We start from the raw sequence: 18306 nt of genomic DNA, 5'->3' as shown, positions 1-18306 counted from the left end.
AGCAGGGAGTCTGAGGTCCAGCCTCTTACTAGAGGCTCTTGTAGGTGATGTGGTGGTTGGCAGACCATGTCAGATGGATGAAAAGGTTAGCCTTACCTGACTCAGTGGTGATGGGCAAAGAGAAAAATGTGTCTGAATAGAGTGGTTTTGTGAATTCCTTCAGGTCCTCATCAAATAGCTGGGTGAAAGCCCGAATGCTGATTCTGAAAAGAAAACCAATTTATTAAGCACAAATTAGTGACTGGCCACAGTAGGAGGATGTTTTCAAGGAGAAACAGGGTGGTCACCTGGTCGATATGCATGTAGGGGAGGGTATGAATTATGAAATCAGAAGGCCCTGGCTTCGTGCATTCATGCATCATTCATCAAATATTTATTGAGCCTCTACTGTGTGCCAGAACCTGTCCAGAAGCTAGATATACTGCAAAGAATAAGTCCCTATCATCTCAAGGTTTACATTCTTGAATATAGAACTGAGCTTAGTAGGCTGAAGTCACAGGGCAGCGTGGGAACAAAAAATCACTTTCTAACATCTAGAGTATGAGCTCCCACATAGGTAGCGAGCTCCCAGTCACTGAGGGGGTTTAAGCAGAGACTGGAGAACCAGCTCTCAGGGGACCTGTAGGACAGCAACCAGGCATGAAGTTAAAGATTGGCTTGGGCAACCTCTTGAGCCCATTCTATCCTAAAGTTTCCCAGATTGTAGGTTTACTGAGAGTAACAGGATTGGTTTAGATGGAAAAACTTTTTTAGGGTTAATTTAAATCATATAAGAATGAATGAATGACTCTTTTTTCCCTTAAAAAAGGAATCTAGATTTGCTTAACCCAGAAGTATCTGGGCACATCCTGTAATAATGCTGAAACAGTACCAGCATTAGCCAGCCGCGACAAACTGTTCTGACCTTTTCCCCTCTCCTTCTAACTCATGGCCAGGTCTAAGTATAATCTCCTCAATATCATCAAGATTGTATTGATCAACCACATCTATAATTTCCATGTCTAAAATACACCTTCCAAGCCAAAAGTGGTACTTCCAGGAATAACAGACTATTGGTGGAGGTATTATGCAATGTCCCCAGAGAGTAACAAGCAGTCAACATGTATTACGTGGAAGGGAAGGAGCTGGTGTGTGTTGCCAGTGTATTGTAGCTTTGGACATTGAAAAGAGTCTCTCCGATGAAGAGTTTTTTTAATTTGTATGGTGATTTGTAAGTGTGAGCAACTTTTACAAACATGATTCTATTTGACCATCTCTAACCTCTCCAGTATCAGAAACTTATGACACTACTTAGGGATTTGGAACCTGAAGCTTGGGGAGATACCATTTCTCACTCAAGATTATAGAGAAAGCTGGCGAAAGATAACCAAACTCAGGATTTTCTGACTCCTAGTCCAGATCTCTTTCTCTCGGCTTAATTTTGGTTTAACAGCAGTGACTTCTGTTGGAGGGCTGTAAAAAGGGCCTGGGCTGGGAAACTGGGGGTCTGAGGTCTCCTTCTCATTATCACTGATTAGGTGAATGGTTCCTAAAGTTCTTTATGATTCAGCTTTCTCATCTGTGAAAATAAAAGCACTGGGGGTGTAACAACCTTGACAGGTTCTGCTCCGGAATTCTAAGATTCAAAGGTGCAAATGCAAAACACAAAATGGATCCAGATGAATCAGGGCCTTTGGGAACCCAGGAAGGAGATACTGCAAGAGCTCACTGCATTTACTACAGCTCTTGCAGTTTTACTGTAGGGTTAGCTTAAAATTAGGCTGTCAGCAGGAACTCTGCCCTTAGAACCCCTCCAATAATGGATGTCACAGCCACATCCCCCAGCCCAGCACTTAGCACCCAATCTGGAATCCTGTCCCAGCCTCTCTTCCCATTTTTGTCTTCCTTACTACCCCCTCGATAGGACCCTCACTTTGAAACTGGACTATTTGGGTTTGTTCTTCTCTAAATAATTTGTGTATTTCTGCCTCTGCATTATGACTGTTTTCTGAACCGTGAATCTCCTTTTGCCCCTATATCCCCATTTTCAAACCCTTCCCTACTTTTCAGGAGCCAGCCAAAATGATACCTCCTTCAAGAAGACTTTTGGACCTTCAGAGCATTTATTGACCTACAGCCCTCTTAGGTCCTTCAACATTTCTGCTATATTTTACAGACAGGTCTTCTCTATATGCATATAAGATTATTTTAATGAACTGATATGTAATGGTAAGTTTTTCAACTTTAAATATGTCCAGAATCAGAATTCTACAAAGCTATAGATCATGTGGTTCAATTTCTTTCGTTTGAAGAAAGTGAGGTCAACAGAAGCAGATTATCTGATTGTGGTCACATTGCTATTCTATTTAGAATAGAAAACAAAGCCAGCTCAGCACTTCCTCAACCTCTGCACTGTTTCTCACCCATCATGATCTGCCCATTCTCCTTCCATATGGAACAACACTAATTATACACCTGGATAACAGGAACCCAACGGTGAATGGTAAAACGTTAAACATTTGTTGGTATAATAAACTTGCATATCAGCTAAACTTAGCATTTTCCATTTCTTGGCAATCCTAATTTTTTTTTTCCCATTTTCCTTCCTGTCTACCTATTCTCTCTGGGAAAAAGATTCTTGATAGCACTAAGGGTCACTATGGTGATTATCATTGTGAGACAGGCATAATTCTGCTTGCACGAAGCCTGGGTTCAGCAGCTACCACACAGGTGGCCACTTGGCATGTGGTTCTCCATGCTCATATCAGGTATTATCTGCCTGGCATGCTTTTCACAGGAGTGAACTAGATACAGAGAAATAGAGGAAAGCCGTATCCTAGAAAACACATTAATGCAGCAGGAGTTGATTAAGCTATAATCAGAATGTTTAACTTTTCATAGAACATCTTGGCTCATTCCCTATTTGCTAATAAACATTTAATGCCATCTCTTTTGTGGCAGGTACTTGCCATATCGTTCTGTAACCAATGTCATGTCTGTCTCCACAATTTAGTCTGTGAGCGTTTGTAGTCTAGTGAAGAAAGTGAAAGTGAAAGTATTACTCACACAATAATGTCCAACTCTTTGCGACCCCATGGACTGTAACCTGTTAGGTTCCTCTGTCCATGAGATTCTCCAGACAAGAATACTGGAGTGGGTTGCCATTCTCTTTTCCAGCAGATCATCCCAACCTAGGAATAGAACCTAGGGATTTCCTGAACTGCAGATGATTTCTTTACCATCTGAGCCACCTGCCATTGCAGGAGACGCAAGAGATGTGGGTCCCATCCCTGGGTTTCGAAGATCCCTTGGAGGATGGCATGGCAACCCACTCCAGTATTCTTGTCTGGAGATTCCCACGGACAGAGGAACCTGGCGGGCTATAGTCCATGGGATCGCACAGAGTCAGACATGACTGAAGTGACTTAGCATGCAGACACAGAGATTGGGCGCAGTGGAAGTGCAGCTGAGGGCCCCACTGCTCAGGTGCAAGTTAACAGGGCGGCTCAGGGCTAGTTGTGGTTGAGCTGGCTTTTGAAGAGTATGAAGGAATTCATCAGTCAGACAAGAGAGTGGAAAGCTTCCCAAACAGAGTGAAAAGAATGTGCAAAGGCTCAGAGGTATAAGAGAGACATGTCAGATTTCAGGGAACTCAGAGGAGGTGAGGAGTAGTAAATGGGTGGAGTGTATCAATACTTGGAGAGAATGGTGGGGGACAAAGCTGGTGGGCAGGTGAATGCAAGAAGGCTGGGGCTTTGTGTCCCCTACTCTGGGATCTTCACTTGCTCCTAGAAGTGAACGGGCACCACTGAAGGACCTTAATCTACAAGGGTCATGACTAGGTTTGATCTGTCATCCATATGACTCCTCAGGATAGTCCTGTGATGTTTTGCAGATGAGAAAAGTGAGGATCAGAGAACTGACATGCTGCTTACAAGATGACACAGCTAAACAGTGGCCACACTGGAACCTGAATGCAGGGGCTCTTCCTAGCACCTTGGCTGCCGTGATGGACAGGAAAGAGTGTGCTGGTTGACTGGGGCCCTGGTCCATGTGTGAATGCTCTCTAGCTTCTTATTCTCTTTCTTAAATGTGGTAATCACTCATCTCCTCTCCTCTCTCAAAAAGCAAACAAACAAAAACAGCTCAGCTTTCCAACTCACAAAGGGAAAACAGTCCTTGGGAGCCCTTAGGAGAAATTTCCTCAAATTTCCCAGAGCCCAACTGACCAAGGGGCTGAGGCATTTCTTGATTCTAATAAGAACTAAAGGATCCTGGATTTCTGATCTCTTGTATATTTCTCCTTTGCTCTGAGATCTCGTCTCCTTCAGGTAGGTTCATATAGCTTCTTCTTGAAGCAAACATCACTAATGAGTTTGTGTGTGTTCACTCTGGAGGCGCCAGCCTTGGTTGGGGGACGGTAGCACTTCTGTGGTGAGTCCTGGGTGGAGGTATCTATGAGGAATTCCTGTCCAAAGGGAGCCATCTTTTAGGGATGTTTTAGGGAAGCTGTCGGCTTGACCGTGTTGATGCAAGGGAGGGGTTAAGAATGCTCTCAGGTATGATGACATGTCACTGTCTCCTTTTGGAGCTGGCAGAAAGGTTTCTGCTGAAATTTAAAACGTGTAAGGGTTAATAAGACCTGGACACTGACCAACCAGAATGGACACTGGCCCATACAGAACCTGATTGGCTGCCATCTGGCTGGACATCAGGTCTGCCAACACCTAACAGAAGGCACATCCTCTGCAAAAACACTAATCCTGGATTCCTGCAGCCTTGATTCCAAGATGGCGGCCTAGGTTCTCTATCTCTTGGGGACCCAGGTTTGGGATGCTGTGTATTCTTATTCTGCTTTCCGGGAACACGATGAACATGAACGGGAATATGAAGGGCATGGCTAGTTCCTACACTGGAAGGGCCTGTTGGCTGCAGGAGTACTCCCTGGGGCCAAATCAATTAGCTGCTCCTTTTCACCTGCCATCTTACCGAGAGGAGAGGGTGCTTCCATTCATTAAGGGGTCTTTCCCTTCAACAGTTCTATCTGGACCAAAAAGAACATTCATCTTGTTATGCCTTAGCAGGCAAATAAATAAGTGTAATTCCAGTCCTCACTAAAAGTGGGAAAAAAACTCATATTTCTTGAGTTTCCCTAAACTTAGCCTTCTACTTGGACATTTTCACAGGTGTTAACATGGTAAATAAATCACCTGATCCATCCTAGAGAAGTTTTAGGAGAAAGAACCACCTATTAAGAATCTTCAATTCTTCACATAGTGAACTGGAGCTTTTGTACAAGGCCAAAGGCCCTCTTTAAGCCCATTCCCTGTGAACGGAGGCAGGAATACAACCTTTATAAATTAGCCAGTAAAACGCAGAGCACTCTTGTAATGTAGGTTATTAATCTACAGGAACTCATGTGCATCAGACGCCCCGACAGCTGAGCGCCAGGTGATGGAGCACGTCCCTCCTGGTGAAATGATGGTAATACATCTAACCTGTAGGCCGTGCGTGGCTTCAGCGGCCCGTCACAAAATTTTTGCTGATTGGGATCACATTTTCCACCCAGGCTCTCCATCTCTGCTCCAAGCTTAATGTTGAAACTCTTAGAGTTGCTCTCAGGACTTTCGGCACATCTGCTGGCAAAATAGTCAGTCTGATACACCCGAATGGAGGCGTTGTGCCTGTATTCCAGGTAGGAGGGCAGAGGGTGTTGCGGCTCTGGCTTCAGCTCGTCATTGCCTGGAGGAGGAAAACCCACAGTGAAGGACGGCCTTTCTTGTGACTTCAGGGGTTTCTAACCAGGTTTCTGAGGTTACCTTCCCCACCCACTATCCCTAGTCATCCCTGGAGTGCAGATGCTGTGATCCCGAAGGGTGTTGTGAAATTCTCCCAATGAAATTAATCTAATTCACTTTTTCTAAAATAAATAAAAAATTAAACATAAATAGTGTATATACAACATTTTATATATGCATACGCCAAACACGGGGGCTTCCTGGGTGGATCAGTGGTAAAGAATACCACTGCAGTGCAGGAGACACAGTTTCAATTCCTGGGTCAGGAAGACGCCCTGAAGGAGGAAATGGCAACCTACTCCAGTATTCTTGCCTGAAAAATCCCATGGACAGAGGAGCCTGGTGGGCTGCAGTCCATGGGGTCGCAAAAGAGTCAGACACAACTGAGCAACTCAACAGCAGCCGCAGTGGGAGCTACGCCAACACATAGACACACGCGCTATCATTTTTCTAGGAAATAAAATATGCACATATGAAAGGGTGGCTCATGCATCAGATGGTAACGTGCCACAACTCCAGAAAGTTGGGTACTCCCCATCGTGAAAGTCAATCCACTCAACAAGCTCTCTACTTGCCAATAACCACTGTAGCTGAGCGAATAAGGAAATCCCTGTGACCTGGGAAATGGGGAAAAGATAAGAGAAATCAGGTCTGAGGCCGGAGCAGTCGCCCCACATGCATGCTTCCTGCACCACGCCCAGTCTGATAACTACTCCTTGTCCTGCTCCGTTATCCTGAGTACAATTTAATCCTGGCTGAATCTGGGCCCTTGTGCAGAACACTTCCCAGAACTCTTCTCCTGTCCACCCAGCTGCTGTGTGTTTTGGCAGGGCAAACTCACTTTGATGTTGGCCAGAGGAAAGCATAATTAGGAAGAAAAATATCATAGAGATTGGATACCATGTACAGTAAACTTTAAGGAGTGATATGCTTGGGGGTTCTTTGCGTCCTGGACTCTTGTTTGATAAAACTTGCTCAAAATGAGTGGCTCCTGGAAATATTATCTTGTTGGCCGTAGTTAAAAGGAAGGTTGCCTTGAGGAAGAGTATATATGCTATAAATGACATTTGTGTGAGCTGGCTTGTTATCTCAGATCACCAGGTGAGCACAGCCCATCTCCATGGACATTAGTCATTGAAACCCACCTGGCTGAAGAACACAAGGCTAAATTCCAGGGTGTTATTTTTTTTGGCTGCTGACATATTTAGGTAGCAAAACACTATCTTCACTGCAACCTACTTAAATTTAAAGTCTCTTCACAGTTCACCTATTTATCTCCAACTACTATGTGTGAGGAAATCTGGGATGCAACACTGACCCTTGAAATTATTGAATTAATTATGCATAACCAGCTTTAGTACAATTAAATAAAATATAAAAGTACATGTGTACTGAATCACTTTAGTCGTGTCTGACTCTCTGCAACCCTAGGGACTGTAGCCCGCCCAGCTCCTCTGTTCATGGGATTCTCTAGACTGGAATGGGTTGCCACGCCCTCCTCAAGGGGATCTTCCCAACCCAGGGATCAAACCCGTGCCTCTTACATCTCCTGTCTTGGCAGGTCAGTTCTTTACCACTAGTGCCAACTGAGAAGCCCTAAAAGTACCTGGTGAGACTAAAATACCATTTAGCTCCAACATTTGTCATGGCAAGCTTAAACCTTCCCATTGCCCACCAATGAGTTAAAATAGTCAGGGATGCTTGAGAAACTCCAGTGCAGCATCTTAAACGATTTTGGAAAATATATGACATGCAGGATATATTAATATCATTCCAGACACAAACATCTGTTGTGGAGACATAACACACAGGACCTCAGTGGCAAAAACACATACGGACATGTGTGTCCCCAGATACAAACTCCTGAGGATAATCTGATAGATGTTGATGTCATAAGCACTAGAGATCTTACTTGGTTGAATGGAATGTTATTATAAGAATCACCTAGAATTTGCCTGTTACATAAGAGTTAGGTAACACTGAATAATTTAGTAGACTAGATAATGAAACATATTGAAAATTCAGTAGAGAAAGCAGGGATGATTTTCATGATCATTTTTTCCCTCTTTCAAGCATTTGAGCATTTTTGTGAATTGGTGAGTGGTTTGGGTGTATTTGATTGGTAGAAGTATTTGAGACAGGGAGTGGGGAAGACAGACAAAGCATGTTGCTGCTTAATGGCGGAATAATGGAGCTGAATGGGACTGAGTGAGTAGTAAAGACTGAATGAGTCAGCAAACGCAATGCATTTCCAACAGTGCCTGAAATAGCAATAAGTAAATGATGGTTATTGTGATTATTGACATAGTTGCTATTATTACCCATTTAATAATTAAATCCTGCATATAATAGGCTTCCAGTAGGTTTTCTTTTTCTTATTACATCTCACTGCAGCCAGCAGAGATACAGCGAAATGATATAAAAATTAAGTTTTCTTCTTTTAAAAACTTGTCACAGAAGGAGCCCCCACAGTTGACTTTCGAGAAAGTAATCCTGTGTCTTGGAGTTAATTCATGATCACTTACCATCAGCCTCTCTCACCACCACTGTGAAGTATTTCACAGCTCCATTGGTGTCGCTGAACCAGCTGCAGTTGAAAGTAAAGTTGATGGAAGATTTGCTAATTAGCACATCCTTTTTATTCACACGAATATGTGGAGGTGGAGGAGGGGGGCCTGGAAGAAGGATGGGAAACGAATCAAGAAGGGTCATAATTATGCTTTTGAATATAAAATATTAGTGAGATGAAGGTCTTCACTCACCTTCATCAGGCTGCACGTGTGTGTGTGTGTGTGTGTGTGTGTGTGTGTGTCTAATGCTTAGAATCAAAAAAACCACCTCCTCCTCTCCCGAAGGGAAGCCGGCAGAGGAAGTGACTTGCCGGTAGCACATTAAACATAAAGAGGCAGCTCCTCAGCAGGATTTCCTGAAGTTTTAGCATCAAATTGCTTAAAAGCTCTATTATGGCTCTTTCTACATCAGGCAAAGAGATGTATTTAAACACTAATTCATTCAGGTTCTTTAAGATCATTTAACTTGTTTGCTGCCAGGATGCTTTACACAGAGAAATGTTTATACTTCTCAGAGCCTTTTAGTTCTCTTCAAGTGACAACAGGACTCGCTAATGTGGAAATGAGCCATACACACGTGAACAAGGGTGATGGGAGCAGAGAGGGAGGCACACACCTCCAGGTACACTTACGGTCTATCATGGTGATGGTGCTGTCTTCAACTACCTCACTGGTCATGCCGGCCGACTGCACCTTGATGGACACCAGGTACCTCTTATGAGGCACCAACATCATGATGTTAAGCAGAGATTTTTCTTTCTCCAGCTTTCTGGAGAACTCAACTTCTTGAGTGTCCATCTTCCGGCACTCAATGCTGTACCCATCAAAGTCAGAATCAGGAGGGATCCAAGAACAGGCAATGGCTGTGGAGTTCTGAGGCCGGCAATGCAGGTTCTGTATTTTGTCTGGCTCTAAATAAAAGAGAGGAAGAGACACTTCACAACTCTGGGAGACACATTTTTAGTTCCTTTGACTCCAGCTAGCTCAGAGATCTAAATAAATAATTCTCGATCTTCATGTGAACTGCTTTTCATAGGTCTCCAAGGCAATTTCTGCCTACGAGGCCTCACTTTGAGAAACACTGCAAATTAAAATGCTGTCCCTTTAGGAAAAAACCCTCAGGTGCCAGTGTGATTGCAAACCCAAATGTAAACAGGGACACTGAAACCAAGTGTCAGACAGAAGGCAGGAGTCAGACAGAAGGTGGGGCAGAGTAGCCTAGAGGTTAATAGTGCAGCTCGATCTGCCTGAATCCAAATTCTGTTTATCAGCTCTGCAGTCCTGGGCAAGTGATTTAACATATCTGTGGCCCATCTGTAAGGTGGGAAAGTTAAGAATTATCTGCTTCATGTGGTTGAGCTTCCCTCGTGGCTCAGGGGTAAAGAACCTACTTGCCAATGCAGGAGATGCGCGTTCAACGCCTGAGTCGGGAAGCTCCCCTGGAGAAGGAAATGGCCACCACTCCAATATTCTTACTTGGGAAATCCCATGGATGGAGGAACCCGGTGGGCTACAGGCCATAGCGTCACAAAACAGTGGCTTAGCAACCGAACAACAAATACTTCATGTGCTTACTGGAATGACTCAATGAGTTGAAACACGCACAGCCACCTAGCACAGAGGCTTGCGTGGTAATTGCTCAATACATTTTAGTTCTTTTTTTTTTTTTAATTTGCTTTATTTTGGGCTGCACTGGCTTTTCTTTGCAGCAGACGGGTTTTCTCTAGTAGAAGCAAGTGAGGGCTACTTTCTAGTTGTGATGCACAGGCTTCTCATTGTGGTGGCTTTTCTTGCACTGGCTCAGTAGTCACGGTGCTCAGGCTTAGCTGCTCCACGTTGTGTGGGGTCTTCCCAGGTCAGGGATCAAACCCATGTGCCCTGCGTGGGCAGGTGGACTCCCAACCACTGGACCACCAGGGAGGTCCAAATGTTAGTCCTTACAACAAGGACAGTAAGAAATGGCATTGCTGCCTTGCTACCTTCTGTGTCTGGCTTCTGTCCCTCTATCCCATTTTTGCCTGCCCTTCCCCACTCACGTGCAGTACTCCAGGCACTGAAACACCTGTGGTTCCCGCATACACCAGACTCTTCCATGCCCCTGTTTCCTGGCCCTGTGCTTACGATCATTCACTTTCTTCTGCCTGACACAGTGCCTGACTCAGTGGGGACTTGAATGGCAGCTGATTTTATTTGTTCTTGTGAGTGACAGACCCATAAAGAAAGATTCAGTCTGAAAGAAAACCAGTCATGTGACTGTGTAGGTTAATAACCAAACTGTTATTAACAAAGCCTACCCCATTACATAAGATCTTCTGGGAACTATGTGTAGACCTATTTGGCACTCCCAGAGCCACCACCCATTGCTCTGATTTGGAGCACAGCCTACCTTCCCTGACCCCTAATTTGTTATAGAAGTTCTTGTCCTCAATAAACACATAGCATTGGTGTGCCACTGAGTGAAGTCCTGTTTCATATCAGGGCCTAGCTATTGATGCTTTTGAATTGTGGGGCTGGAGACTCTTGAGAGTCCCTTGGACAGCAAGGAGATCAAACCAGTCAATCCTAAAGGAAATCAACCCTGACTATTCACTGATGTTGAAGCTCCAATACTTTGGCCACCTGATACAAAGAGCTGACTCATTGGAAAAGACCCTGATGCTGGGAAATGTTGACGGCAAGAGAAAGGGGCAGCAGAGGATGAAATGGTTAGACAGCAACACCGACTCTATGGATGTGAGTCTGAGCAAACTCTGAGAGATAATGAAGGACAGAGGAGCTTAGCGTGCTGTAGTTCATGGGATCACAAAGAACTGGACACAACTCAGTGACTGAACAACAACGATCAAGGTCTACAAATGTGAGCTGAGTCACAGCAGGTCAGATGAGGATAATTTAGGGAAAAAACAATCAAGTCAAGAATTTTTCAGAATAGAGGAAGAATTGGCCTTTGAGGCAAATTTTGAACTCCCTTCAGACCAAGTCACAGCTGAGATCTAAAGACATCTCCTCTTTCAACTTTGGAGAAAGTCTTTTAAAACATCCTGCCTAATCTATCATCCTGATAATTTACACGAAGTATGGAAGTGTTTGGAAATTTGCTTCAATTCAATCTTTTCCTTCAGCTCCTTCTCTCTGCTTTTTACCTCTAAATCCTGCTTGTCTACCAAGACCCAGGTCAGGTCTCCAATTCACTAAGAAAGGAGTATTTACTGCATACAAAGTGCCCTTCTAGAGTCTGTGAACAGTATAGAAATGAGTAAGATATTAGCTGTAACCTCTTGGAAAGTGAGATGAGTCCTAAACATAATACGAGGTAGACATGAGCTGGGGAAGAGGATGCTCTATGGAATAAGAGACAACTTCCTGTTATGCCATCAGTGCTAGGCAGGACTTAGCAAAGCCTTTCTGGTACAGATGACACTTCATCAAGATACTGGGAAAGAGGCATTTCAGGTAGAGACAACCACGAACCTGGGCATGAAGGGTGGGGTCAGGAGGCATGGCTGGTGGAGCCATGCACAATGTTTATAACAGCTAGAATGTTTTTGCAAGAAATGGGGCACTGGAAAGATTTTACATGAGAATTCTCAACATCTGTTTTGTTTAATCCTCTGTTATCTTGGGTTTTCTGTTACCCACAGCCAAACCTGATCCTAACTAATGCAATCCTCAAAGTTCACTCCGCCATTCCCCAAAAAACTCATTATCAAGTCCCTCTTGGTGTCAGTTGCTCTCCTCTTGAGCAAGCCCCATTTGGTAAATGACTTGCTTACATTCTAGCATCTAGGATCGAATATAACTCTCCAGATGTGATCTGACCAGCCCAGCCTCAACTGAGTTCTCATACTGAACACCTGGGATTCAATTCCGCAGCCTACAGTAAGCCACTGAAAACTCCTCCTGATCTTGCTAAAAATGAAAAGTCTTAGTTCTTTTTCACATGTTTCTCTCGACACGCAGTTATCTGATTCCAAACTACTCTTCGGATAAAATATAAAACACAAGTTAAAACTCTTGTAGCATTAATGTTTGTTGAATTAATAAACCAGGTACTGGCTTAAATTTCTAATTTTCAGCTTTGTATTCTATCAATAACCAATAACTATCTGGCCTGATCTCCAAATCTACATTTACTGGGTATTATTGAGCAACAAATATTTGGATTGAGGTTCCTATACCAAAAACTTTTATTTCTTTGAGATTTGTGGTACTTATCTCAAAATGCCTTGGGGAAGAAACTGATACATATTTTATCACTGAGGTATTTTCATCCTTAGAATTTACAGCATTATGTTCTAACCAGTCGCTCTGCTTGTAGTTTGCCCCTTTCAACCCATTCTCTGTACCACCTCCATGGTGACTTTTATAAAATGCAAATCTATTATACCTAGGCCAAAAAGCCTTCAGTGGCTCCAATGGATTGGGGTTCAAAGTCATTATCATGGTTCACAAAACATTTCATGACCTGATTTTCCTAATCCTCACCTTTTATCCTCTGGTCAGCGGAACTCCTTTCTATTTCTGTCTCCTGCCTGGTTTTAGACTCTTTTATTCTCTCTACCTGGAATATTCTTTACTTCTTTCCTCATCTCCACCTGCATGTCTTACTCTTTCTTTGCGTTTTGATTTGGAAACTTCTCCTTCTAGGAAATTCCCTTGTATTGGGTCAGGTGTCTTTGCCATGTGTTTCTCTAGTGCCAAATACTTCATCACACCCAAAATGTCTTTTTAATGATAGGACCTCCCACTGAGTTGTAAGCTCCATGAAGGCAGAGATGATTTCTTCTTGTAAAAGCTGAATAAATGAATAAATCTATGTAGAACTTCTGTCTGAATTCAGATCTAACCAATTCCAGGTAAAAAGGCGGATTTAAACCAAGCCCCAATCCAGTAAGATGTTGCAACACATACTTCCTCCCCATTTCATCTGAGAACCAAGAGTAGCAAAACATGTCATACTTGTCCTCACAGATCCAAAAATTGGTTTGCTGTAGGTTTTCCAGGAATCACCACTGACGGTCCTGACACTGAATTGATAAGATCTCCCTGGACGAAGACCATGCACGATGCGTCCTTCTGATTTTCTGTTGCTGTAGGGATTGAAGACTGTGATGGCATCTCTGGGGAACCACTGCAGCTCAAAGTCATCATAGTCTGTCCAGTCTGGTGGCCCTTTCCAGGTGATGGCCAATGATGTGTTTGTAACATCGGCAAATGACATAAGACTGGGAGGACTTGGGGCTATATGTATGAGAAAGTGAAAAAAGCATGCAATTATTTCTGCACCATACACAAATAAGATAGCTAAGTGACATCAGACATACTTTTAATGTACTTTGTAGGAAGAGGTAATATGATACCATAATAGTAAGAGCTTCCATTTATGGTTTTTACTATGTGTAAAAAATTGTCCTCAAATGTTTTATGTACATTTTGTTTAATTTTTATAATCAGAGTTTTGTTTTTTGTTTAACCAGGGTGCTATGGAGCAAGAGTGTGCCCTGAATGGGTTATAAGTGTGAAAGTGAAAGTGAAGGCTCAAGTTAACAATTACATCCAATTGAGAGAGCCTTGTTCATTGACTCCAGGGTGGCTCACAGATGCCAGTGTTATCCGTGTGTGCCCAAGAAATATTTAGAAAGCTCTGCGGGACTTCCCTGGTTATTAAGAATCCACCTGCCAATGCAGGAGGACACAGGTTCAACCCCTGGTCAGCAAAGATTCCACATGCTGAGAAGCAACTAAGCCCTGAAGCCGGTGGGCCCTAGAGTCAGCGCTCTGCAACAAAAGAAGCCCCCGCAATGAGAAGCTGAGAAGCCTTCATACCACAAGCAGAGAAAGCCCAAGTGCAGCAACAAAGGCCGAGCACAGTCAAAAAAAAAAGAAAAAAAAAAACAACCCACTGCTCATAGAAATTTAATGATGATATATATGATCATCCCCATTTTACAGATAAGGAAGCTGAGGCTTAGAGGTGCTCAGTGACCTGCCCAGTTTCACATAGGTAAGTGGCAGAGCTAACTCAACCACCCAGCTGTTCTTTACCCAAAGTCTATCTCCTTCATCCACTCTGCCACAGACCCTTCCCAAGTTCAGGGGTGAGCACATGGCACACCGCTGATTTTATTTCTTATTAATAAGATCATAACTAAAACGTGCCAGTGGAAGCTACTTCCCGCCAGTGCTTGGCCACTGGTAACTGGGCTTCTTACCTGTTCTGCTCTCCCCCGTGGCCCTGTTGCTGAGATCTCCACTGTGAGTTACCACACATAGCGTGTACTTCCTTCCGGGAATGAGGCCATGGAAACGCCACTCGGTCAGATCCTTGTCTTTCCAGTTTTCCTTCTTTGTGCCATTGGGGTTATAGAGAATCAGTTCATAAAAGTCGAAGTCCCCGGAGGCTGGACTCCAGCTGAACCAGAGGCTGTCTGTCATGTTTTGATTGGATCCCTTGAGGTTACTCACAGTGGCTGGGACTTAAATAGAGGGAAAACCTTTACTTAAAACAAAACAGAGCGATTGGTGGAAAACTATATTTACCACTGTTATAGTTGCCTTGATAGTTCTGCTTTGTGGACCCTGAATTTTACAAGGTATTATGAACTTTGTAACCTGAAGGTTGATGTCATTCCCCCTAATTGGCAGTTGGAGAGCCAGGGTGCAATATATCCCTATGAATGATGCTCATAATATGAGTTAAGAGCATCAAGAGGGGGGAATGAAGAAGGAATTCATAGGGCCTGGACTCCATCTGAGGCCTGTCTGTGCTGATCGTGCTCGGCCACCTCTCCAGTGGACTCTGAACTCTCTGCTTAGTGCCTGTGGGAATGACAATGGAAGGATAAGACCCGCTCCAGACAGGGGAACCTTGAAGATCATATCCAGGTTACTCATCACCTAAGAGAAAACAGACACTAATCACCCCTGCCTCCGGACAGTATCTATCAGAATGTAAGCACAGGCTTATCGGTTATTAACTGGTTGGAATGTAACCGTGGGCTTATTGATTATTAACTGTTTGAACACATAATACGTGATTGATAGGGTTATTGTGATTGTATTTACCCTTCCTTTGTAAGCATCAAGGGATTGGGGTGGTGGGTTTGGACACGTACAGATGGGGTATAAAAGATTTTCACAAATGCTGGTCGGGGCCCTTGGCTAAGAGGAGACTCTGCCTTGGGCCCACCAGTGTAATAAACTGCACTCCACTAAAAAAAAAAACAGATGGAAACAAAAGCAACGGGCCCCACAGATGAACACATGAGCTACATTGGGTGTATGGATGAGCAGCACCTACTGTAGAGTCAGATCTTGCTTCTACTTCAGGTCACCTGAGTTTTTAAGACCATGTGGTCTAGGGACCTGGCACAAATTAAAATAAAATTTTAAAAAGCACAACAGGAGATGACTTCTATTAATATGTGCTTGCTACATGTTCTCTGATAAACATATTAAGTGAAATTTTCAGAAATGATTAATTAAGACAGGTCAAATAGCTTATAACTTAGCTCACCAAAAACCCTGAAAGCATTCATAAAAGGTTCCTGCCTCTTCCAGTCTGGCTCACCTTACTTGAGGCCACCATCCCATAATACCCTTCTCGGGGCCACTTTACTTCCTCTCCATCCTCCTTTAGGCTCTCAGTTCTTTCTTCCCCACAACCTATACTGACGGAACCTCAATTGGGAAACGAAGTGTCGACAGTCATTTCTACCACAGTATAAGTTAGTCAGACTGGTACCTGTCCCATGGGTATGTAAGTTTCATGATTCCTTGGAGAGCGAAGACTGTTGTTCCTTTTTGGAGGAACTTTAAACATTAATGGGCAGATCAGGGAACATGTGCATAGGCAGATGGCCCTGGAAACAGTAACACCTAGGCAATTCTACTTATGGCTCATCTGCTGCTATTTTTTAAAAGTTCTTTATTTATTTATTTATTCTTGGCTATGCTGGACTTTGTCGCTACACGTGGACTTTCTCTGCAGTGCTTGGGCTTCTCAGGCTGCGGCTTCTCTTGTTGCAGAGCACTGCTCTAGGGTGTGTGGGCTTCAGTAGTTGTGGTGCATGGGTTTAGTTGCCCCGCGGCACGTGGAATCTTCCCAGACCAGGGATCGAACCTATGTCCTCTGCACAGGCAGGCAGATTGCTAACCACTGGACCACCAGGAAATTTCTGCTGCTCTTTTTCATTCCCTCGGAAGACAAACTGAGAAATCCTGTTGCGTGCTTAGAATGAGCTCCCCCCAAGGTTCCTCCCACCTTGGGGTCTCAGCTGGAAGCCTTCTCTGTATAAAGTGGTCTCTAAGTCTAGTCTTATCAAGTCACTCTCCATCAAAATGTACTGCATATTTCCTTCAGAGGACTGAAGGCATTCCAAAATCATCTTCCTTTAAAATCTGCCATCCTGCCCCTTCTCCCTCTTTGGTAAGGAAGACCCCTGTGAAGTCAGGGACCCACGTAAGTCTTGTCCGCTGTCCTAGTCCAGAAGTGAGCTCAGTGCCTGGCACACAAGAGTGCTCAAAAATGATTATCAATTGAGAATGAGAGTTGAATAGAAAAATGAGATAATAGACTCAAAAGAGGTGGCAAGAATACACAGAACTATACAAAAAAGATCTTAATGACTAAGATAACCACGATGGTGTGATCACTCACCTAGAGCCAGACATCTTGGAGTGCAAAGTCAAGTGGGCCTTAGGAATCATCACTATTAACAAAGCTAGTGGAGGTGATGAAATTCCAGTTGAGCTATTTCAAATCCTAAAAGATGTTAAAGTGCTGCACTCAATATGTCAGCAAATTTGGAAAACTCATCAGTGGCCACAGGACTGGAAAAGATCAGTTTTTATTCCAATCCCCAAAAAGAGCAATGCCAAAGAATGTTCAAACTATTGCACAATTGCACTCGTTTCAACAAACGTAAGTGATGCTTACGTTCCAACAAAGCAGTGCTCAAAATTTTCCAAGCTAGGCTTCAACAATATGTGAACCACGAACATCCAGATGTTCAAGCTGGATTTAGAAAAGGCAGAGGAACCAGAGATCAAATTGCCAACATCTACTGGATCATAGAAAAAGCAAGAGAATTCCAGAAAAACATCTACTTCTGCTTCATTGATTATGCTAAAGCCTTTGACTATGTGGATCACAACAAACTGTGGAAAATTCTTAAAGAGATGGGAATATCAGATAACCTTACCTGCCTCCTTTGAAACTCATATACAGGTAAAGAAGCAACAGTTAGAACCGGACATGGGACAATGGACTGGTTCCAAATTCGGAAAGGAGTATGTCAAGGCTGTATATTGTCACCTTGCTTATTTAACTTATATGCAGAGTACTTCATGCGAAGTGCCAGGCTAGATGAAGCACAAGCTGGAATCAAGATTGCTGGGAGAAATATCAATAACCTCAGATATGCAGATGACACCACCCTTATGACAGAAAGTGAAGAGGAACTAAAGAGCCTCTTAATGAAGGTGAAAGAGGAGAGTGAAAAAGCTGGTTTAAAACTCAGCATTCAAAAAACCAAGATCATGGCATCCGGTCCCATCACTTCATGGCAAATAGATGGGGAAACCATGGAAACAGTGACAGACTTTATTTTCTTGGGCTCCAAAATCACTGCAGATGATGACTGCATCCATAAAATTAAAAGATGCTTACTTCTTGGAAGAAAAGCTGTGACAAACCTAGACAGCATATTAAAAAGTAGATACATTACTTTGCTGACAAAGATCAGTATAGCCAAAGCTATGGTTTTTCCAATAGTCATGTATAGATGTGAGCTGGATCATAAAGAAGACTGAGTGTGGAAGAATTGATGCTTTTTAACTGTGGTGTTGAAGAAGACACTTGAGAGTACCTTGGACTGCAAAGGAAATCAATCCTGAATATTCTTTGTAAGGACTGATGCTGAAGCTGAAGCTCCAGTACTTTGGCCACCTGATGCAAA

At 43.4% G+C, this 18306-nt stretch overlaps 1 protein-coding gene across 2 annotated transcripts in view; it reads right to left on the bottom strand.

The window, feature by feature from the left end:
* PTPRB (protein tyrosine phosphatase receptor type B) overlaps positions 1-18306 on the bottom strand; it is a 123190-nt gene that overhangs the window by 27201 nt on the left and 77683 nt on the right. For both annotated transcript variants that reach the window (XM_065934625.1, XM_065934626.1), the window contains 6 exons: positions 14560-14823; positions 13307-13588; positions 8980-9258; positions 8303-8452; positions 5478-5721; positions 97-203 (listed from right to left, as the gene is read on the bottom strand). In XM_065934625.1, coding sequence (XP_065790697.1) covers positions 97-203; positions 5478-5721; positions 8303-8452; positions 8980-9258; positions 13307-13588; positions 14560-14823 — 1326 coding nt within the window. The remainder of the gene's footprint in view (positions 1-96; positions 204-5477; positions 5722-8302; positions 8453-8979; positions 9259-13306; positions 13589-14559; positions 14824-18306) is intronic.

The sequence above is a fragment of the Muntiacus reevesi genome, chromosome 4, assembly GCF_963930625.1.
Source record: "Muntiacus reevesi chromosome 4, mMunRee1.1, whole genome shotgun sequence".
NCBI lineage: Eukaryota > Metazoa > Chordata > Mammalia > Artiodactyla > Cervidae > Muntiacus > Muntiacus reevesi.
The sequence above is the reverse complement of the archived record's forward strand: the minus strand, read 5'-3'. Positions and strand labels throughout refer to the sequence as shown.